A 19,600-nucleotide genomic window follows, 5' to 3' on the forward strand; every position below is an offset into this window, starting at 1 on the left:
ATTAGGTTTTAAATCTTCAAAGAAAATGGGCAAGAACTTCCAGTTTCTTTGTTAAGAAATTGACTAACACCTGACATCTCATCTGTTTTAGACTGTAGTGTGTTTCTAAAGCATATCCATGCTACTTAAAGAAACCTTTCCATGTAGTATAAGGGAATACTGACCCTTTATTTTAAATCTCATTTTCATTATAATTCTATCTTCAACTTTATTTCATAACAATAACTAGGCACTTTTCAAATGATGTAGAAAACTAATAACTGCTTTATTTACGTGTTTATTTTACCTTCTCGCTTCTGAAAAAAAGCTTGAATAAATTTATTATTTAACATGGTCAGTGTTGTTATTTAACGTGGTCAAAGTGATCCTTATTAGGAGCAGCAAAGGAACTAAATAATGATTTATAAGAAAACATCTTTGGTGTATAATCCATTCATAGTAAGGTTCCTTGTCGTTTGTTCCTGGCAGCAAGATCTTGAGCTTCTGTGACAGAAAGCGAAAGCTGGATTTGTCTGTTTAAAAAGTAATAGTATAGCATATATAGAAAATGTGAAATAGATGGGCTGTTTCCATCTGACTGTTCTGGCTTTGAAGGGACCTGTGCATGCGACGTCTTGTCTGCAGAGCCCTCCTTCTGGCAGAGGCTTCAGCTACTTCTAGAGGAACAACACTCAAATACCGTGGTCCTATGAAGAGTCACCTGGCACTCTCCGGGCACAGATATGAAAGGGAATAAATACATCATTCCCTAGTAAAGAGATGGAGACTTCTTAGCTGTATGTGCATCTTTTAAGATATCTTCAAGAGAGTTTCCTGACACGACCCTTTCAGAACAGCTCCTGAGATGGAATATGTGGCCATGGGAAATGAAATGGCCTCTGCCTTACCAGAATTATGGAGCTGGCCTCACATTTATTTTTCTAGGCACGTGCAGATGTGGTTTTAACTTTTCAGTTGTGTGATCTCAAATGCCTATTGAAGTTGAAATTAAAATAGCAAAAATCATGGCACTCATTACTTTTCATCACAGAGCATACGCTTAGCTCCCCAGCGCTATTACAAACACTATTGTTATCTGAGATATTTTGTTCTTTTTGCAGGGTTTTGTCTTTATCCAGCATGATTAGCATCAATTGAACGTCTTGGCTGTGTTTTCCTTCCAGTTTAAGAAAGAAGCTGCTTTTCTTCTTGTTGTTTGTCTGAACCTGCTCCAGCTCTCTAGCCTATCTCTAGGCTGACACCTCTAATGCGCATGTCAGAAAAACCAGCAGCATATTTTCTCTGAAAAGCAGTATCTTAGAACTGGAATGAATCCCTTGATGGTCACATGTTTGATTTGGGGACTCCAAGTTAGAATGGCTCATTAGTTGCCATAGTTACAGACCAATTTTAGATTCTATTTCTTGCTGACATTTAGTTACACGGGAAAATGACAGCACTGGATGTTACCTCAGTACATAAAGTCTATATGGCTTGTATCAAAATTGACTCCAAATGGAGTGTGTCGGGGCTGAGAGTGAACAACGTGAAACCAGCATAGACTGACAGGCCTGGCTTAAGGACCTGATGTTTTGGAGGATCTGGAGAACTCTTAAGCCGAACGTTATTTCTACAGAAAACACAAATAAAATATCTATTTGGATTACTATAGTGATAAATTTTGGTAAGATAATTTAATTTTTTTCCTTTTGCTTTTCTTGGAAAACATTTATTAGTATTTTATTTGGAAGTTTCCTTTCTAAAAGTTGAGTTGCGTTTTCATTTACTTTGGACACTTGGTGGTGGGGTGGGGAAAGTGAGTATTAAAACCTTTTAAAAAAAGTGCCCAATCGTACATGTTAGAGGACTGAGAGATGAATGAATCGGCCAGCAGAGGTACTGGCAATTTCCGAGATGGATTTGTATGAGTGTGGAAAAGAACAACAGGATATTAGCACTTTCATCTATCATTTTATCAGGCTTCATATCATTCAGAGAGAAGTGAATGACTGAATGCACAATAACTTAAAGAACTATAATAGCCAGTAGCCTACAATACCAGGTTTCCTTTCACCAGCTCCTCACAAAATGAAGGCAGTAAAAGTTATCAAGTAATTTTTTTTTTTTAAATTTTTTTCTTCTGTAATCTTTAAGTACTTGATCTTACAACCTTCCTATTAGCATCTTCAACAGGGCATGAGTTCTTGTTTGTTTTGAGAAAAACAAAAGCTTTCATTTACTAGCTGTTCTTAACAAAACACACGTCTCCATACTTGCTCCATAACTTTGGGGCTGAGAACAACTCATATAGTTGAACCCAGTTTTGTGCTTGAACTTCATCATCCCGAAAGGACAGACATCACAGGTGAATATTTGCAAAGAGTCGAACTTGTGTAAGAAACCTTCCTTTCCTCTGCCTAGGAATCCCAGCTGGAACACTTCTCATCTTTCAAGCATTTGGATATTGTCTTTAAAAATAGATGTAACTTTTTGGAAGTCCTTCAGTCAAGGACCGCACTCCTTTTTAAAATATTAGACTCTGACACTATGATTTTCTCTGTCCAGGCAGAAACTGTCATAAATTTTTAATTATTTTATTTCCATCTGTTCTTTGTAGAGATATCTGAAAATCAGGTGTCTGCAGAAGAAAGTACTGGGGAGGAAAACTTGGCTGTATTATTGGCTTAACTAAAATAAAAGGAATTTTTTGATATAACTCAGCCAAGCTACGATACACTGCCTCCTTTGTTCTACAAAAGCGTGGGCCACCAGTGTTCACACTGTCTGATGTGGCAGCTCAGCGTCAGAGACAGCTTTTCTGAATTTCTGAGCAGTTGTCTGTAGTGACTCAAATGAAATATGGCAGCAGCAAATGAATCCAGTAGCAGCGATGTAGCCGTCTGCTTTGACACAGGGGTAGCTGGAGGATCTGGTGTGCCCTAGAAAACATCCACCACCTTTCATCTGCCTTTTCTGTGATGGGGATGAAATACAGTTCACGGTGGGAAGGGCTTCATCTTGCTACATTTTGGTCCTTTAAAATTGGATTCCTAATGTAACCCAACCAGGCAGGCTCTCTGTTGATTCCAGAGGTTCCATGGCTACTTGAGACAGATCTCCCTGCTCCAGAGGTATGTGCCTTTCTCTTTCCAGCTGCATTAGAGCATATGCACAGATATTGAGAGGATTCCCTTTCATGATGCTCGTGTCTCTGAAAGGCTGAGAAATCAGAATGCTAGGAAGAATTTCTGGTGTAGAGACGCGTCTATTCTTTTCATCATTCATTCCCCCATCCTGAAGCATGAGCTTCATTTGCCCCAGAAATAGTGTCACTCTTGACACCCTCACAGTAAACTCCTAGGTTTTTCAGGAGTAATTTCCTGACATTTAACAAAATTCACTTGTTCAGCTGGGATCACTCATACTGGCACCAGTTAGTATTCTTCTTGAGCCTCTCAGAAGCTCTATATGTTGATTTTTTTTTTTTTTATTTTTATTTTTTCCCTAAAGATTTCAGCTTGTGTGACATAGCCTGATATTTCCCCCTACTGTTTCTATTTTTTCCCACTGTCTTTTTTTGTGTGTTTCATTTAAATATAGAGAGCGCTGTGACCCTGCCTGCATCCTCCTGGTGACAGTGAACCCTTTATTTCCTCAGGCGTAGCCAATACCATTTCCCACTGCTTTCTCCACTGGTTTTGGTTTGCAAGAGGAAGCCAAGTATTGTATCCTATTTTGTGACATTCTGAGCCGTGTTTCTGGGCCTCTTCACACTCCTGCAAAAGCAAAAGGTGACAATGCTCCACTGCCTCTTTTCCCACAGAGTGAATGGGAGAAAAGAACCTCCAAGCTGCCTGTGCTGCATGAGTGGGGACACTCAGATGCTGTATTCACAGCCATGGTAGAACTTGCACAGAATAGATAGAAAATACTTTCTGCTCGGCCTTTTTTTGTTGAGAAAATCTTTTTGACTGCTTTTCTTGTGGCAAGAAAATACCTCATCCTATATTGCTAAGGTCCCTGTTGCAGCCAACCTGTGAAGGAACTGGGATGTGCAGGTGGTCGTGCAATAGTATTTCTTAATTCACGTCTGCCTTCCCCTCTGGTTGAGCTTTACTCTGAAACTCAATTGAGTCTGACAGCAGTTCTCATCCAAGCAACAGTGTGAAGAGTGTGTTGATGTTCATGCCATCAGATCCAGTGGCAGTCTGGATGGTTGTAATCTTTCACTAGTACGTCAACATTACGCGAACAGAAAACCATTTCTGCAAAGCTTTTTAAAGCTCAAAGATTGTGATCTTCTTAAAGAAGCAGCTCCTCTGTAAGTTCTCATGCTTTCCTATCTTCTTTGTATAGTCATCATCCTTGTCACTTTTCTTTTTTTTTTTAAATTATTAAACATGCCTAGGATGGTATTATAGGATTGCCAGCCAAGAAAAAGGTCTGATGGATTCCATACAAACATTATGAAATACGTGGTCTCTTTTTGAAAGACTTTGATAAATAGATGAAGCAGATATTATTGGAGGAGAAGTAACCACAGGGAAAAATATCTTTGCTTCTGCTTATAAGGACAAAAATGTTCATAGAAAGTGAATGCAACAAGCAGCTAATAGAAGAGTAGACATCCCATGTATACAGTTTCATAAAAAAACTGCAAATGTCAGATCAGAGATCTCAAACAACCTGCTCAGGTGACTCCTATTTCAGGCTCCCAGGCAAACCCAGGTCTGCACCATCTCAGAGACATGGCCTGGCATTTAACAGGCTTCGGATATGAAAAAATAATATCCAGGAGGAATCATGAGCTTCTTTCATTAGTCTGTAAGCTGTCTGCTTCTATGAAAATATAATATTTGTGCTGTTCATGAAGGACTTAGAATCACACTGTCTCACGTTTGGGTGTATTTTGGAAAGGGTGTGTGACAGTGTGTGTGTTTTCTGTTGAACTGCAGTATCTTATAGAGAGATATTTTAGTCCTGAATAGGTTCAGATACTGATGTATTTGCTTGTATTTTACTTTATAAGCTTATAAACTCATTCAGAAGCAGATGTTTCTTAATTGCTAAGAGCTCTTGTCCATACCTTTCTGGAGATAATCAGCTGACATATGGAATTATTTAAATTATGTAGAATTTTTTCTTTTTTTCTATATAGAGACTTCCCCTAAAATGAAAACTATTTCCCCGTTATTAATTTACATCCAGGAGTCGGGAGTTCTGTTTGAAATACTCATCCACAGGCTCTTTTCTAAGAAGATAGTCTTTCAGATCCATGACACAGTTTACTCTTCGTCAAACTACAGGTATACACTACAGGCAGGGTTATAACGTTTGCATTCCCTTCATATAAAATAAATCTTCAGAAATGTTCAAGTCTTCATTGAATGACCTAAGAAAAGGCAGAGCACATCTACATGCTTGTGAGTGTTTCCCAGGTTTTGGCTTTGTGTTTTTTTTCCATCAATGCCATTCTGTTTGTGAACACTTCCAAAACTGGTCAAATGGTTGCTTCTGAGCAGGACAGCACATATCTTTGTTTCAGGTATTTTGCTGTAAGGTTACCCCAGTCATTTAATGTAATTTGCTGTAAGGTTAGAGGTAATTTAAATTTCCTTACTCTTTTTTCACCAGTAAGTATTTCACTCCTTCTTTTTTCCCTCCCAATGTATTTTCATCTGGGAGAGGGGAGGAAAGTCAAGGTGGAGGGAAAGAGAGAGGGAGAAGAAATCTTCTGTGGCCTTCATATCAAAATCTTAGGCTGACAAAAGTATAACCTTTTTAAATATATAAATTAGTAACTTCATAAAAACAGCATATTCCACCCGGCTAATTGTTTCTTAACCGTTCAGAGCTACAGTTCAACAGCCCCTGTTCCACTGACTGGAGACTGGTGGCACAGGTGGGTAGATACTGCAGAGCTGCACCCAACTTGGAGGTCAACATCCCTGAAGCAGCTTTAATCTAGGGAATCTTGTATAATAGCTGCAGTGATGTGGCCATCAAGCTTCAGTGATCATCCTGCTCTTCAAAAACTCAGTGCCATGCTGATCTTCACTGCAACTGGCACTCAACCTGAATAAATGAGTGCTTTTGGTCCATCTTCATGCACTTCAGTTACAGGAAGCTTAGGAGGAGTAATTCAATCTCAGTGGATCACGTGGCATAAGACACCTAGCACAAGATGTTTCAGAGTTGGGAAATTACTGCTAAGTAGATTATTAAGTTGTTTTTTTTTTTTTTCCCTTTTCTGCCTCTCAGCTTCTAATTCTTTCTACATGTGCATGCAGACAGTGCAAGAAAGAGCAGAAGAGCATTGAATCCATGATAATGTTGGTATGCATCCATTTGGAAACAGAAATTAAAAGCATTGCTTTAAATCTGTGTTGCTAGTTATAATGAGCAAATATACTTATTGTGACTATAAAAAATATCTGGGCAGTTTTCCATGCTTCTCAGTTGCTCACCCAGCTGAGGCATTTGGATGGGTGGACTGACCCAGGCAGGTACACATGGCAGAAACAAACACTTCAGAACTCCTCTTTTTCTCTGAGCTCTCTTTGGTTTCTTTTTTAAGGTTTAGAAGTTGCTGTGGTTCGTTTGTGTTATAAACGCTTGCTGTAAATTCTCTCAGAAAGAGAGGGATAGGATCAAATAATAAAATCCCCACAGTATTTACTTATGGTTTCCTGCCAATACAAACTGTAGCAGTATGCCAATAACTGCAGATCACAGACTCTTTACGTTGCTCATTGGTGAAAAAAAGGACAATGGAAGAACTACTTTTATATAATAAATGCCAGCTAATGAACAAATGCTAAGCTAAGGTGGAATAGACTTTCCATTTTCTAGTCCCGTTTGGCTGTTATTTCCATGCCAATAGCACTACACTAGATGCAGAAGATGTCATCACGTTAACGAACCACATCAGAAGTAGCTGTCATCTGTGATTCCTGATTCTCTTTATCCTTAATTTTTATTTAATGAGTCTTTGGACCAGAGGTTTTCTGTTTAATTAAGTAAAACTCTAGGTTTCTGAGCCTGAAATGAGGTCTGAGGAGACAACCCACACATCTGTAGCTAGTCATGCTCTCTGTGGGTGCCTGGAGATCACTGCTGAGCTCTCTTCCGAAACACTTGCATGGAAATGCAGCTGCACTACTTGGTGCTTTCTGCTTGAAGTAGGGTACACAGAGGGTACTTGAAAAGAATGATGTTTTGCAAGCTGATGCTTAGCAAGGTTTTTGAGCATGTCTAGCTCAGGCAAGTGCTGAGACAGGCAGCCAAGGAGAAGAGATTCCACAGCTTCTTGGTACTTCGACATCTGATGAGGTACTATCCAGGCTCACCTGAGCTCTAATCATCAGGAGAGACCATTTTTGTTGGTGTAAAATACAATTCAGACAAACTGTTTCTCTCTTGGAGATAGTCATGTCACAACGAAAACACCTTTTTAGGGTAGTGTGGAAGTTTCAGCAGTGAATTACAGAAATCACCTGTCTTCCAGAACCACATCTGGTGACTTACATGAGAGCTGAACTGATTTAAAATGCCCCCAGGGAAGAATATCTGTGGTTCACTTTTGTCCTCGTTGCAATGTAAATGCCTTCCTGTTCAAGTGCTGTCAGTGACAGGCAAGTGTCTCTTCGTTCATCTGGTTTTGCTGATGTGATGTCCTGGTGGCAGAGTCGTCAGTGGCAGCCCAGCAGTTCATTTCAACGAGCCAAGCTGGTGATCCGCTTGCTCTGGTGAGCATTCATGTTCAGAGCGTTTGAACAACCCCGGGAGGGACGAGAGGATTTCAGACCCACTAAAGACTCTGTCATATTTGGACAGTTCTGTGGAGCCAGAGGGACAATATTTAATGACAAAGTGATTGAACCCATATATTTCTCAAAAGTTCAAGTAGTGTCAGCTCCAGTCCACACTGAGTACAGACAGAAAGATGTGAAGTTACTCAGTGGGTTCATATTTTATGTTACGACTGTCAAATATTTTCTTAACAAAATCACTGGCTGTCTAATTTATACAAGTCCATTGTAATTTGTGCAGTGATTAAATATTAAAACAGAGTGTATTTTCAGAGGAAATAAATTTAGAGCAGGCCACTTTGTTCTTTAGCAGAGGATCTCTGCTCCTGTCAGTTAGGAGACGGAGCAAAAACTCTTCCCTCTAATAGCATAATTATTCAAAAATGTTTGCAAGAATCTCTTTGTAGAATTTGTGCTCATGCTTAGAATCATTCTTTTATTCCAAAATGAGGATGAAAGGTTTAAGATTCAAGAGCTGCCAAGGTGATGCAGATTTACAAACAAAATCTGGGGAAGGAAGGACCCAACTATATGTGAAAAAGTTATCCATTTATATAGAAATCTAAAACTAACAATGCTTCACCATGCCATTTACTTTTAAAGATTTTCAGAAGCCTTCTTCTGTGTCTTAAGAAATCTTGATGGTTTAACTTTACGGTCACTTGAGGTACTGCTTTGAAAATTAAAAATAACAAACTTGGACACCATCAGTTTCTTAAGCATATTTTAAAACACAACAGTAATGCTTTCATTTTAACAGATGGCATTTTTAGCATTAATAACTTTTACTAAAATCAGTAGCTTTATTTTTCAGATTTTGAGAATGCTCATGCTCTTGCAGTATGAGACAAAAAATCTGCAGTCTTGGGTTAGATCAGGTGTAACCACCGATGCCTTGGCACGTGTGTCTTTGTATGTATAACGTCTTTTCCACATGAAACCTAGGAAAATATGTACTTTGACTTCCATTGTCATTTTCATACCATTTTCTGTCATTCATTTTCTCTCTCTCTTTTCCCACCCCCTCCCCATGTTATTAGTGCAGATTGGAAATCAAGCTTCTTTGGGGGAGTTCCAGATAATCCTTTGAATAGATAATATTATCTAATCTAATGGGATTTTTTTTCAGTGTAAAGGTCTCCCAGGTCTGCTCCTCGAGTGCTAAGCACATCATTAACCTAAAGCATGTGCTTGCTGAATTTCACCTTGAACATACAGTACAAATATCTGTGTCTTTATGCTGAATAAGTTTGATGTGCTTTAGTGGCTGTAAGTGATGAAGAGGAAGGAGGCATTCTCTTTGATAACATTGCCAAATCTGCCATTGACCCCTTCGACACCTCTTCTGGATCGGTACAGCTGATTGCTATCAAACCCGTGGCTCTACCTGCTATTCACGCTGCATCAGATAGGAGCCAGGAATCTGCCATCATTAATGGAGAGGTAAGGACTGTCTGATAATGTCTCCAGCAGTTTCCTTGGCTACATTCACAGATGGAAGAATCTTAAGGCTGTTAGAGTTGAGGATTGGTAGGAGCTTTTCACTTTGATGCTATATAAAGTCCCTTTAACATTGTGGGTTCAGAGGTCTGAGAATTTAAAATCTGCTCTTTCACAATGCAGCTATAAATGTATGGGACTTCAGAGGGGTGATTTTTCTATATTCCTACCTTCCAAATATTGTTCCGTTGCATTCATTTTAACAAAATAAGTAACGAATCCAGAGAGCAGAATAAGATCTTTGTCTACGTGAATTCTGTGGCTGAGCATGGAAATGTATAGATCACCTGGGTGCCACGCTGATCTTTCTATACCGAGCAACACATGTCATTCAGAGCAAGAAGGGATGCAACAGGACCATGGCTTTGCTCAGTCTGCACTCCAGTTGTTTCCTGGGAACAAAGTGGGATGGCACAAAGCATCTGATCCAGGTGCTGGCCAAAGCCTATACTTTAGCTCCAACACTTGTATCAGTATTCATATTGTCATGTAGATTAAATCAAGACCAATCCATGTACAGAGGACTGAGGCTTTTATACAGTTGTTAAACATGATGGGGACAAATCAGAGAGTTTGCAAACTTGCACTGCAAGTCATTTAAAGATCAGCCAGAATCTCCCTGGTGTTGTTTAAAAGCAAGAGCGAAGGCTACTGCCAGAGACACGGTAAAAGACAGTGTCATCAGGCTTCTGGTATGGGCCTGGATTAGTGTAGTCTGTTGTGCTCTATTTCATACCTGTATTTTAAGCCCTGATGTGCCACGTAGTTTCCAAACTTGGAGAAAGGCTTATTTAGATTTCAGCATCCATTTTCTGTAAGTCAACAGGCTAACACTCTGAGTGCTGTGTGCCTTTTTGTCCATGCCTCTCTTGACGTTTGTGAGACGACTGTAGTATTTGACTGTGGAAGAAAAAAGCCCAACTAAATCGCTCATTTCCATGTAACTGACAATTTGAAGCAGGAGGGAAGTTTTCTCAATACTTAGGAGCATCCATGGGACCTGACCTGTACCAGGTCAGGCCAAACATGTTTATTTACCATCCTGTCTCTGATAGGGGCTCGTAACAGATTTATAGGGAAGCATATAAATAAGAGGAATATATGATGATATTTCACTGTAATTCTTCTCCAGCCATCAGCGATGACTTATTTAAGGTTTTGTGTAGTGAGGGGCAATGTCTCTGTACTCTAGGGACCCTACAGAAGAGTTTTCATCGGTGAGTTCTCCCTGTGCTGCCCAAAAGCAAGCATGGTGTTGGGTCATGCCAACTGGCTAACATCATTGGTGTTTTTCTTCAGTGGGTGTATCTGAGTCACTGTTGTGATGGTACATAGCTTTTAGGCTAAAATTATTTAACCATCTGCCAAGCCATAAAAATGCAGCGACTCTGTTCACTTGCAGTTCCTCGCTGCTTACAGATGGCATGGTGTGGGACAAGAAGCGCTCTGTAAGATGACACATGCGGCGTATCAAACACACTCTAACAATACTGTTTGGAAGTAGCCAGCCCAGAACCAGCCTTTAAACGTCTTCTTGCATTTTAGGTGAACAAGGCTTTGAAGCAGAAGTCTGATATAGAACATTACCGCAACAAGCTGCGCTTGAAAGCCAAGAGGAAAGGGTACTATGATTTCCCACAGGTTGATAACAACAAGGGGCTGACAGAGAGAAAAAGGATGTATGAAAAAAACCAAAAAGAACTTGACCACATTTTGGATCCAGATGCAGATGTCTCATCTCCATTTGCTGAGCCTAAGAACAGGTAAGAGTTTTTAGATGTAGTTCTTCATCTGGGAGGAAAGTTGATGTCCAGGGTTTGTAGGGAATCAAAGACGCCATTCTAAATGAGCCAACTGTTTGCTGTATGGTCAGCTGGTCCCTCCTACGCTATGAAGAAAGTTCACATAAACCATGGTTATTTATTAAAGTGTGTTATCTGGTAAAACTGCAATGTGGTTAGAAAGAAATGGAAAGACAAAAAAATAAGGGGACTATTGCAAGTTCTTGTGAGTCATTTTCGAAGTAAGATAGATAGAAAAAGTGGTAGTAATTTTTTTTAGTAATACTGAGAGTGGACTTAAGCCAGGAATTTAGCATCTGAATTCATTCTCTTCCGAAGTTCAGTGGTGTTATTATTTTGTCATTATATATAACTATTGCAGTAGGCATAAGATAACACAACCAGTATATTGTCTATGTACTTCAGTAAATCTTGCAGGGTTATCTGTAAGGATGTATGTGTGTACCTGTTATTGGTGATCTTCCCGTGCCTTTAACAGAGAAAGTCGTAACTTGCTCATCTCTACTGTGAAGCTGTCGTATTGTATAACAGCACTAATGTTTCATTAACACTTCATGGACTCTTGAAGATGGCACACCAGTAATATTCCTCTCCCTCTTTTAAAAATGAGAAGGGAGTGTACATGCTGCTTCTGCCTTAGCCTACGGTGGGTGGCTGGGTGGACCTGCTCCATTACCGGTGCTCTCTGAAGCACAAGGTCACACATTGACAAGAGGCGATCATGCCAGTCCTGCTCCAGCAATGGCACAGTTTGCAGATTCCTCTTCCTTAGGGGTGGTGGAGGTGTGAAGGATCATAAGAGAGTGTGTTTGCCATTGCACCTCGCACCATGAGGGCTCTGGTTCTTACTGTGATCAGGGACCAGCAGCAGCTGGCCCATGAGAGAAAAAGGGATATTGAAGTACATTTCCTCTGGAAATGGCCCTCATGCCTGGTGGTATAATCTTGCATCCCATCTCCTGGAAAGTTCAGACCAAAGTTTTCCTATGAGCATAAATCATGACTGCAATTTAAGCGGTGGTTGTGACACAGTCTTTGCACACAGTGCGACTTCAGCAATTACCCTTGAAGCACAGAAATGAAAAAGACTTTAATGGCAAATATAAAAGCAGCGTTGGCTCAGAATACAGGCAAAAGCTCTGATCAGAAGAACTTCTGTAGGTCTAGAGTTAAATGACTGAGGGATACTGCCCTTGATGGGCCATTTCCCAGGGTTGCACTGGTCAATGAAGAAAAAAAGGTGCTGACTTAACTGTATATATTACATCCTTGCTGTGGAAGGTCTGGGGCATCATTTCCTTGTGCAGCTTTCCAGTAAGGGAGGAATAAACTGCTCCAGGTGCACTGAAAAGGTAAGATACTGAAAACTCTGTACAGAGCAGTCCTGCTCTGTCTGCACGATCTGTCCTGGAGATATAAATGAAACAGTAGAAACTTTGATTAAGATGTGTGCTGTATGTATAGTGCAGGGCTGAGGCATTACTTTGGATATTTCTTATGTGTCATGTACCACAGTGGAAATGTTTAAAACATTGCACACAAAGCTTTAATGCTAGCCATCTGCATTTTGTTAAATATACTGATGTTTGTTTGTTCATGTGCCAATGTGCTGAAAGGTCCTGATACACATTTCTTTTTCTGCGTCTTTTCTGATGTGTTGTGTAAACCTGTCATAGTGTATTTGAGATAGTGATCACTGGCATGATATAAACTGCTTGAAGGTAGGTATATGGCTATAGAGGAATGATTTCATTGTGTAGCTGAACCATAAAAGGCTGACTGCTGCATTTACTTGTTAAATATATAGTCTACATCCTTACATGGGGAGAGAGAAGAACCATTTCTGCACTTTCTGTAAAGACATGAAGCATTTAATGAACTTCAAAGATGTTGCAGATGTTTGCAAGCAAACCAATTCCAAAGTCTATGCTAAAATTTCCATACAAAGACCTGGAAATGGGCTTGATATGCTGCAACACACATGACAGCATTATTTGATTCATTTTTTGAATTAATAATAACATGGCTAATATGGTACACTGCTGGAGGAAAACCTTGAATAACAAAGTAACATGGGGTTTGGTTATTGTTAAATGAATCAATATAATTATATTTCCATAATGAAATAAAATTGATTTTAAAGCAATCTAGGTTAGCATAAAATTTAAAAGATTTTATTTCTAACTTTTTCTGCTGTGTATCATTGTTGGTGGTGTTAAAGTTACAGCAATTAAAATCTCAAAAATTGTCTTTTTTTAAAATAATATCACTTAGGAGTAAGTCTAAGATTTCAAAGTTTCTAAGGAGAAGGTCTATTCCACTCTTTTTTGTTTTGCATATATTCCATTCACATTATTACAGCATTTCCAAAATCCATGAGAAAAAAAGATGCAGTTGATTACATTGTTCAAGATCATCTTTACATTTTGGATTTGTGTTAAATTGTATTTAAAAGTGATTTACAAAACATCGCCACTAAATAATGTTATTTGTTCAAGAACAAACAGCTTTGTGCTTTTAGTACCTTTGAGTCTTCTGTACCGCAAAATTCATGTTTTAAAATGTTCTAGTTGTGTTCCCAGAAGGCACTTGCTAACCCATTTGAATGCCAGTTGTTAGCGTTCATACCTCCTTTCTCATTAGTAAAAGTTTCTTAAATGAGCTAATTGGCAATCTCAAGGCAATTTTTGAGAGTTTACTGATGATACACACTATTCTGGGGTTTGCTTTAATAGTTTCTAATGAGGTCAAGAATCTGCATGTATTAGAGAACTGTATATTTGAATCCCTTAGAAAATATATCACAACTGCATCAACTAAGTTATGGACCTATTGTAAAATGTGTATGAAATTTTAGAGACCTTTTATGTAGGAACATAAAGATTGTCAGATCTGATTAGCCTTAGCATAACCTAGTTCCCCATGTTTTCTGGCAATACTGACACTATAGTCTTGAAAGAAAAAAGATAAGGCACTTTAATTTCTTCAGGATTATATTTAGAGGGGAAATTTGTTCTAAAACCCCTGCTTTTGCTCTGCTTTGGCAGCGCAATTGGGACTTTCAAACATACACAGGGAGATTTGTGATTAAAAGTCGCGTGGAAGTTTTTGAAAGTTGCTCGAAAATTAAGTATATGCTTAAGTACTTAGTTTTATCAGAAGCATGAAATAGATTTTTTTGTTTGTTTTGTTTGTTTGTTTTTTGGTCGATTCTGATGAGGTAGATGTCTGTCTTCCTGGATTACTGCAAATCAGTTTCTGTTGCTCTAATCTGTCAAGGCAAAAAGTTCTGTTGACCAAATCTGTAATATCTGAAGAATTATTCCTTCTTATTACTGAAATCATTTGGACTGCATTGTCTTTTCCTTTAGTTGATGGCTCTTGAGAGGTTAAACCATGAAGTCTTTGTAATTGCTGAATGGAACACAAGTTACTTAGTGTGCTTTCTTCTTATGTCACTTACAGAAATGGTCTTAGTCTCTTCAGTATCTCAAATATTGTAGTAGATATCTTTGTAATCAATTCAGAAAATCCCAAGCATTTCCAAATCTGGATACCCTATTTTTACCCCACTTATTAACTGAAATAGATCTCTCAGCCACAGGCTCACTTAACTTTAATACAAGCATTTTCTTTGCCGTTCCGTCAAACCTTAGCACAAGACTGTATTTTTCTCTCAAGTTCCCTGGTAGGCATAGGAGAACGTTGGAAGAGTCAACCAAGTCTTCTCCTTTTGGTTGCCCCTTTCAAATTTCTGCTTTTGACTCTTCTTTGATTCCCACAATTTATCAATCAAGGTGGAAAGCCTGTTGTGCTCTGGATGATGTTTATTGCCTTGCTGTAGCCTCCAAATCATCCTAACGCTGCGTTGAACCCCCTACCACTGCAGCAATCTTGTGCTAAGATTTGATTGAAGGGCAAAAAATGCCCTTTTTAAACTTGTCTAATGTAAGTGTCCTTGGATGAATGCAATACACTAAGGATGTTTTTACTTTCTCAGGAATAAGTGAGTAAAATAATGTTGTGGGCACACAACATTGCTGCAACATCGCTACTTGGGTTGTACTACCTACCCAAGACAACCTTTTGAAAACAAGGAATAAGTGTACGTTTCCAGTCAGTCTGTGAGGGTTAGTTGAGAACTGCTGGCTTCAATTGCCAGAGGAAGGGACAATTTATCCTGGCGTGTGTGGATGACCATCCATCTGACCTAAGTGCAGACACTGAAGAAGCAGGTCGCTTCCAAATCTGTATTGTTGCACCTTTGCTATATCTCTTACTATTTTTGCGAAGCATAGTGACCAGGGCTGGTCCAGTGCCCCCCTCTTTGTGTTGGGGATCCATGTGATAGCACAATGCAAGTATTCAGGTGTAAAACTTACCTTGCAAACAGAGATTGAAAGTGTGAATTCAGACATAATAGTCCAACTTCTCTTACTTTGCAATGAACATCATCAGGTCCCCTATGCAAAATGAGCAACACATGGACATGTTAGACGACCTGATCTACTTGTAATATTTTGGATAGAGTAATTGCACAAAGCAGAAAAAGAACATGACTAGGCAATGATAACTTTGTGTTAGGCTTTAACAACAGTGTAGTTACTGTGTTGATAAATGAAACTGGCATGTCATTATTTGATTTGTCATTGATCTCCAATGGGAAGATTGCTTCCCTGGGAAAATGACTAATGGCCAGATACACTATGAGAACAGCATCTCCTGAACTTCTTTAGTTTAGATGTAGCCTTCTTAAAAGATGCAGCTTGATGAAGCGTGAAGTTCCTGTATCACGACTTGGCAACCGCTCCTGAAGAGTTTATGTACAGATATGTTCAGTGTCTTACAGAGAAATGCTATATAACAATAACAAGGAAAGAAATGTTTGCATTGGAAAGATGACAGGATATTTTGACTATTGAGGTATATGCCCTCTTTTGAAGACCTTTGCAGCTGAGCACACAGTGGTGAAAGCTTAGTGCCTGGGGATGCCTGTGCCCCAGTGCTGCTCCAAAGTGGTTTAATCCCAGGGAACACAGCTCTCTGGTAAAGTTGTGGCCAGCTACCAAACCGTCTGTTTAAAAACAGCATCTTGCAAGCAGTTCCCTCCCACTCCCGTCTCTCTTCATGTTCACTTTGCTGGGTGTTTGTTTCAGTGGAGCGTTATTCTGCTTCTCTCTTGTTGCTCAGGATCAGCAACCAAAATCTCTGCTCCCCATCTGAGTGTATGGGAGGTCCAATTATTTTTTAATAATAGCATCTATTTATTTTTTACTAAATTGAATCATATCAGCTGAGGTTAAAAAAGGTTCTGATATCTTTTTGGGTCATATTTCATCTGATAAGCTCCCGCATATGATGGCCATGTGTTTTACTTGATTTATTTTCCTTAACAATAAACAAAATGAATGATCTCTTAAATAATGTCATTGATTTCTAGCACTTCCATATACATAGAAAGAATATCCTGTAATAGAGTGGCATTTTTATGAACCTTGTCATTTTAGAGTAAAGGTGAGTATTGAAAACTGCTGCCAGTAACTTTTTTTGTTTTCTTTTTTACTGTTTTCTTGTTTCATATTTTCTAGGCAACCGATAAAGAACTCCGTGTACAGAAGCAGACAGTCGTTGAACAGTCCTAGCCCGGGAGAAACTGAGATGGATCTTCTAGTGACTCGAGAAAGACCTAGACGTGGAATCCGTAACAGTGGATATGACGTAAGTTTATCAGATATATCCAGTGAAATTTGCTCAGCAAAGTCTTCATTTGTTCCTAAAACCAGGAAACTACTGATAAGCTACAAGCCAGAGTGCCACTGGACATTTAATGTTATAGTAAGTTATGTGCACTCAGCATCATGGAAAAGGCTCAGGATACTCAGAACACAGACTCTTTCATGTACTTTGTCGCTGTACGTCTTCTTATAGTCTGAACTTGAGAAAAAACATTTGGCCCGAAACTCATTATTTGCCAAAGTATTAGATTTTGAATTTGTATACTTCTTCTAGGTATGCAGCCACTTAAGTGATACTGAGCTTATTTTCATTACAATCAAAATCTTATGTTCTGTAGCCCTGATGCTGCTGTCTTGATTTAGAGGAATGGACAACCAACTTCTGGGAATTTTAGTGAAGTCCAAATGTCAGTGTTTTGTGGAAATCCCCTAGGAACGATATTGTCCTCTTACTACAGCAGAACTGGGAAAGTTTTAAATAGGTGAATGTCAAAACTGGCCAGACGAGATGCTGGTTTATGTTCCAAGGAACTGCGTGGCCAACAGAAAACTAGGTTAGTTGTCCTGTGCAGTCTGAACATGTACTGGGTACAAGTTGGCACTGTATGGACCCAGAATGAGGATAAAAATAGTCACCACAATGGGGTAATGTAAAATATCTGTCCTTTGTCATGTGTACAAAAAGTGTAGATCAGCCATCCCTGAAGATTAATCTAAACTCTTCTGGAAAATAGAGAAGTTCACCTGGTGCTTGTTCATCCTCTAAGTTCTATAGAGGACAAGCATTTTGTGTGGGGCTTAATTGTCAACTCTCTCAGCTGCCAATGATGCGTTTTTAGCAAGGTGAAGAAATGTACCAAGGTCAGGGAATGTGTTCAGAGAAGTTTAAATCTTTTACAGAATTCTTCGGGGCATGTTGTAGGTGTCACGTTTCTTAAATGATTTCCTGCATGTGGACACTTCCCATCAGATTGCATGAATCATGTTGTGCCATGTAACCGGGATGACTGGTTCACTGCTTCCTGAGGCACTAGAATACACTGCTCTAGCCTGGAAAAAGAGCAGTATAACCTTTTAAAATAGGTGTTACATTTTGCAAGAAAAAAAGGCTTTTCTTCTTTTATCCCATTTAAATGTTTCCTTTATTATTTGTGCTTTCTTAGGTAATAAAAACATTCTCAAGCCATCCTTTCCTCAGCATCCTGAGAATCATATGTTTCTAGAAAGCAAGGGATTTTTTATACATGCTCATAAAAGGTAGTGTTTCATAGGTGATATCTTCCTGAAATGAATGTTGAAAACATTCTGGGAGCAGGCATGGCCTCCTGCTATTAGTGCAGAATATTTCAAAGATATATTTTAATATTGTATGTATATTATATATAAAATATAATTTAAAGAAAAATTGTTAAAAACCCTAAAAGTAGATTAATGAGCTTATGCAGGTTCTGAAATGTCCTAAAAATAATTACAACTCTGAGATCTGTGCACATCACAAACAAGTCTGCTTTTGCCTTTTATTTTAATGTTCCAGTTGAGCAAGTTGTCCATGGCAGAGACTCTTTTACTGATAAGTTATGTAAAAACCCTTTTGCTCAATGTGCTGCAGATTCACTGCAGTGCACCTCTTCTAACTCCGAATGTGTTTCCTGCCTGAAAGCAGAGAAATGCCAGGGGAAAATGGGACAGGATATCAAAATTTAGTTCCCAAGCCTCAGCTTGCAGCGTGGGCTGGTTTCCCTCGCTCCCATTTGAGGCTCCACAGAGCTGTGCTGAGTGTCTGACAGGCTCGGTCTCCCAGGATACCCATGGATGGGCACTTATGTCTATATTTATAGAGGGAATTCATATGGAACTCACCAGTTGTGCAACTAAACATCTCTGTAAATCTGATCTCTGCAAATGTGTGAAAAGGGGCTGATTTGTATGCTGAATCTAGTGTCCTTTCTTTTTTATACAGTAACATCCAATACCATTTTTTGACATCTAATTTGTTCTTCTAGAGGTTCCAGCCTTCTCAGAGTCCTGCTAACAACTTCCTCCAGTATGTTGTTTAGCAGCAAGTCCTGCCAAAGAATAGTAAAATCTGTGTTTTATAAGCAGTTCCAAATAATTAAATTCGTGAATCAAATAGCTCATATTATCTCCAAGTCATGAGGACTTTTTTATAGAATAACAAATTGCTTTTTTTTTTCTTTTTTGAGATGTTACCAGTATGCCCAGATTATGTGTTGAGGTTTCTCTTCCCAAATGTGTCATGAGTTTATTTATTTATTTATTTTTAAGAAAAGAGACTAAGATCCCCCAGATTTTTGAAAAAAACTCTTAGGAACTGTCAGATTCATATGCACAACCAAATAATGAGAGTTTTTGATCTGCAATGATTTTGCTTTGTCCTTTAAATGGGAGAGAGAAGTAAGACCTGAGAAATCTGCCATTCCACACTACTGATTTTTTTATTTGTGTATTTTTGGTTCCCCTTACATAAAAAAATTTCTGATATTTCAATTATAGCTTTCTAAAAATATTTCATTCCCTATAAGTATTTTTTGTGATATTTCTCTGAATTGTGGTTTTGTTTCTCAGAGCTAAAAACTGGTCATGATATAAGGTTGATAATTACAGTCCTTTCTGTATATAATATGTAGCTTTTGTATTATTTTGAAGTGCATGTTCTACTGTTTGATGTTCTATTACTTGTCCTTATAGCACCATTTGTAAGTGGATTATTATTGAACAATTCCTATCTTTCAATTTTAAATAATCCCAACAG

At 38.8% G+C, this 19,600-nt stretch overlaps 1 protein-coding gene across 5 annotated transcripts in view; it reads left to right on the forward strand.

Moving 5' to 3' along the window:
* Positions 1–19,600, forward strand: part of KIAA1549L (KIAA1549 like) — a 136,913-nt gene that overhangs the window by 88,142 nt on the left and 29,171 nt on the right. For all 5 annotated transcript variants that reach the window (XM_071808855.1, XM_065839883.2, XM_065839885.2 and 2 more), the window contains 3 exons: positions 9,055–9,233; positions 10,836–11,053; positions 16,681–16,810. In XM_071808855.1, the coding sequence (XP_071664956.1) occupies positions 9,055–9,233; positions 10,836–11,053; positions 16,681–16,810 (527 nt within the window). The remainder of the gene's footprint in view (positions 1–9,054; positions 9,234–10,835; positions 11,054–16,680; positions 16,811–19,600) is intronic.

This window comes from Patagioenas fasciata, chromosome 5 (genome assembly GCF_037038585.1).
Source record: "Patagioenas fasciata isolate bPatFas1 chromosome 5, bPatFas1.hap1, whole genome shotgun sequence".
Taxonomy (NCBI): Eukaryota; Metazoa; Chordata; class Aves; order Columbiformes; family Columbidae; genus Patagioenas; species Patagioenas fasciata.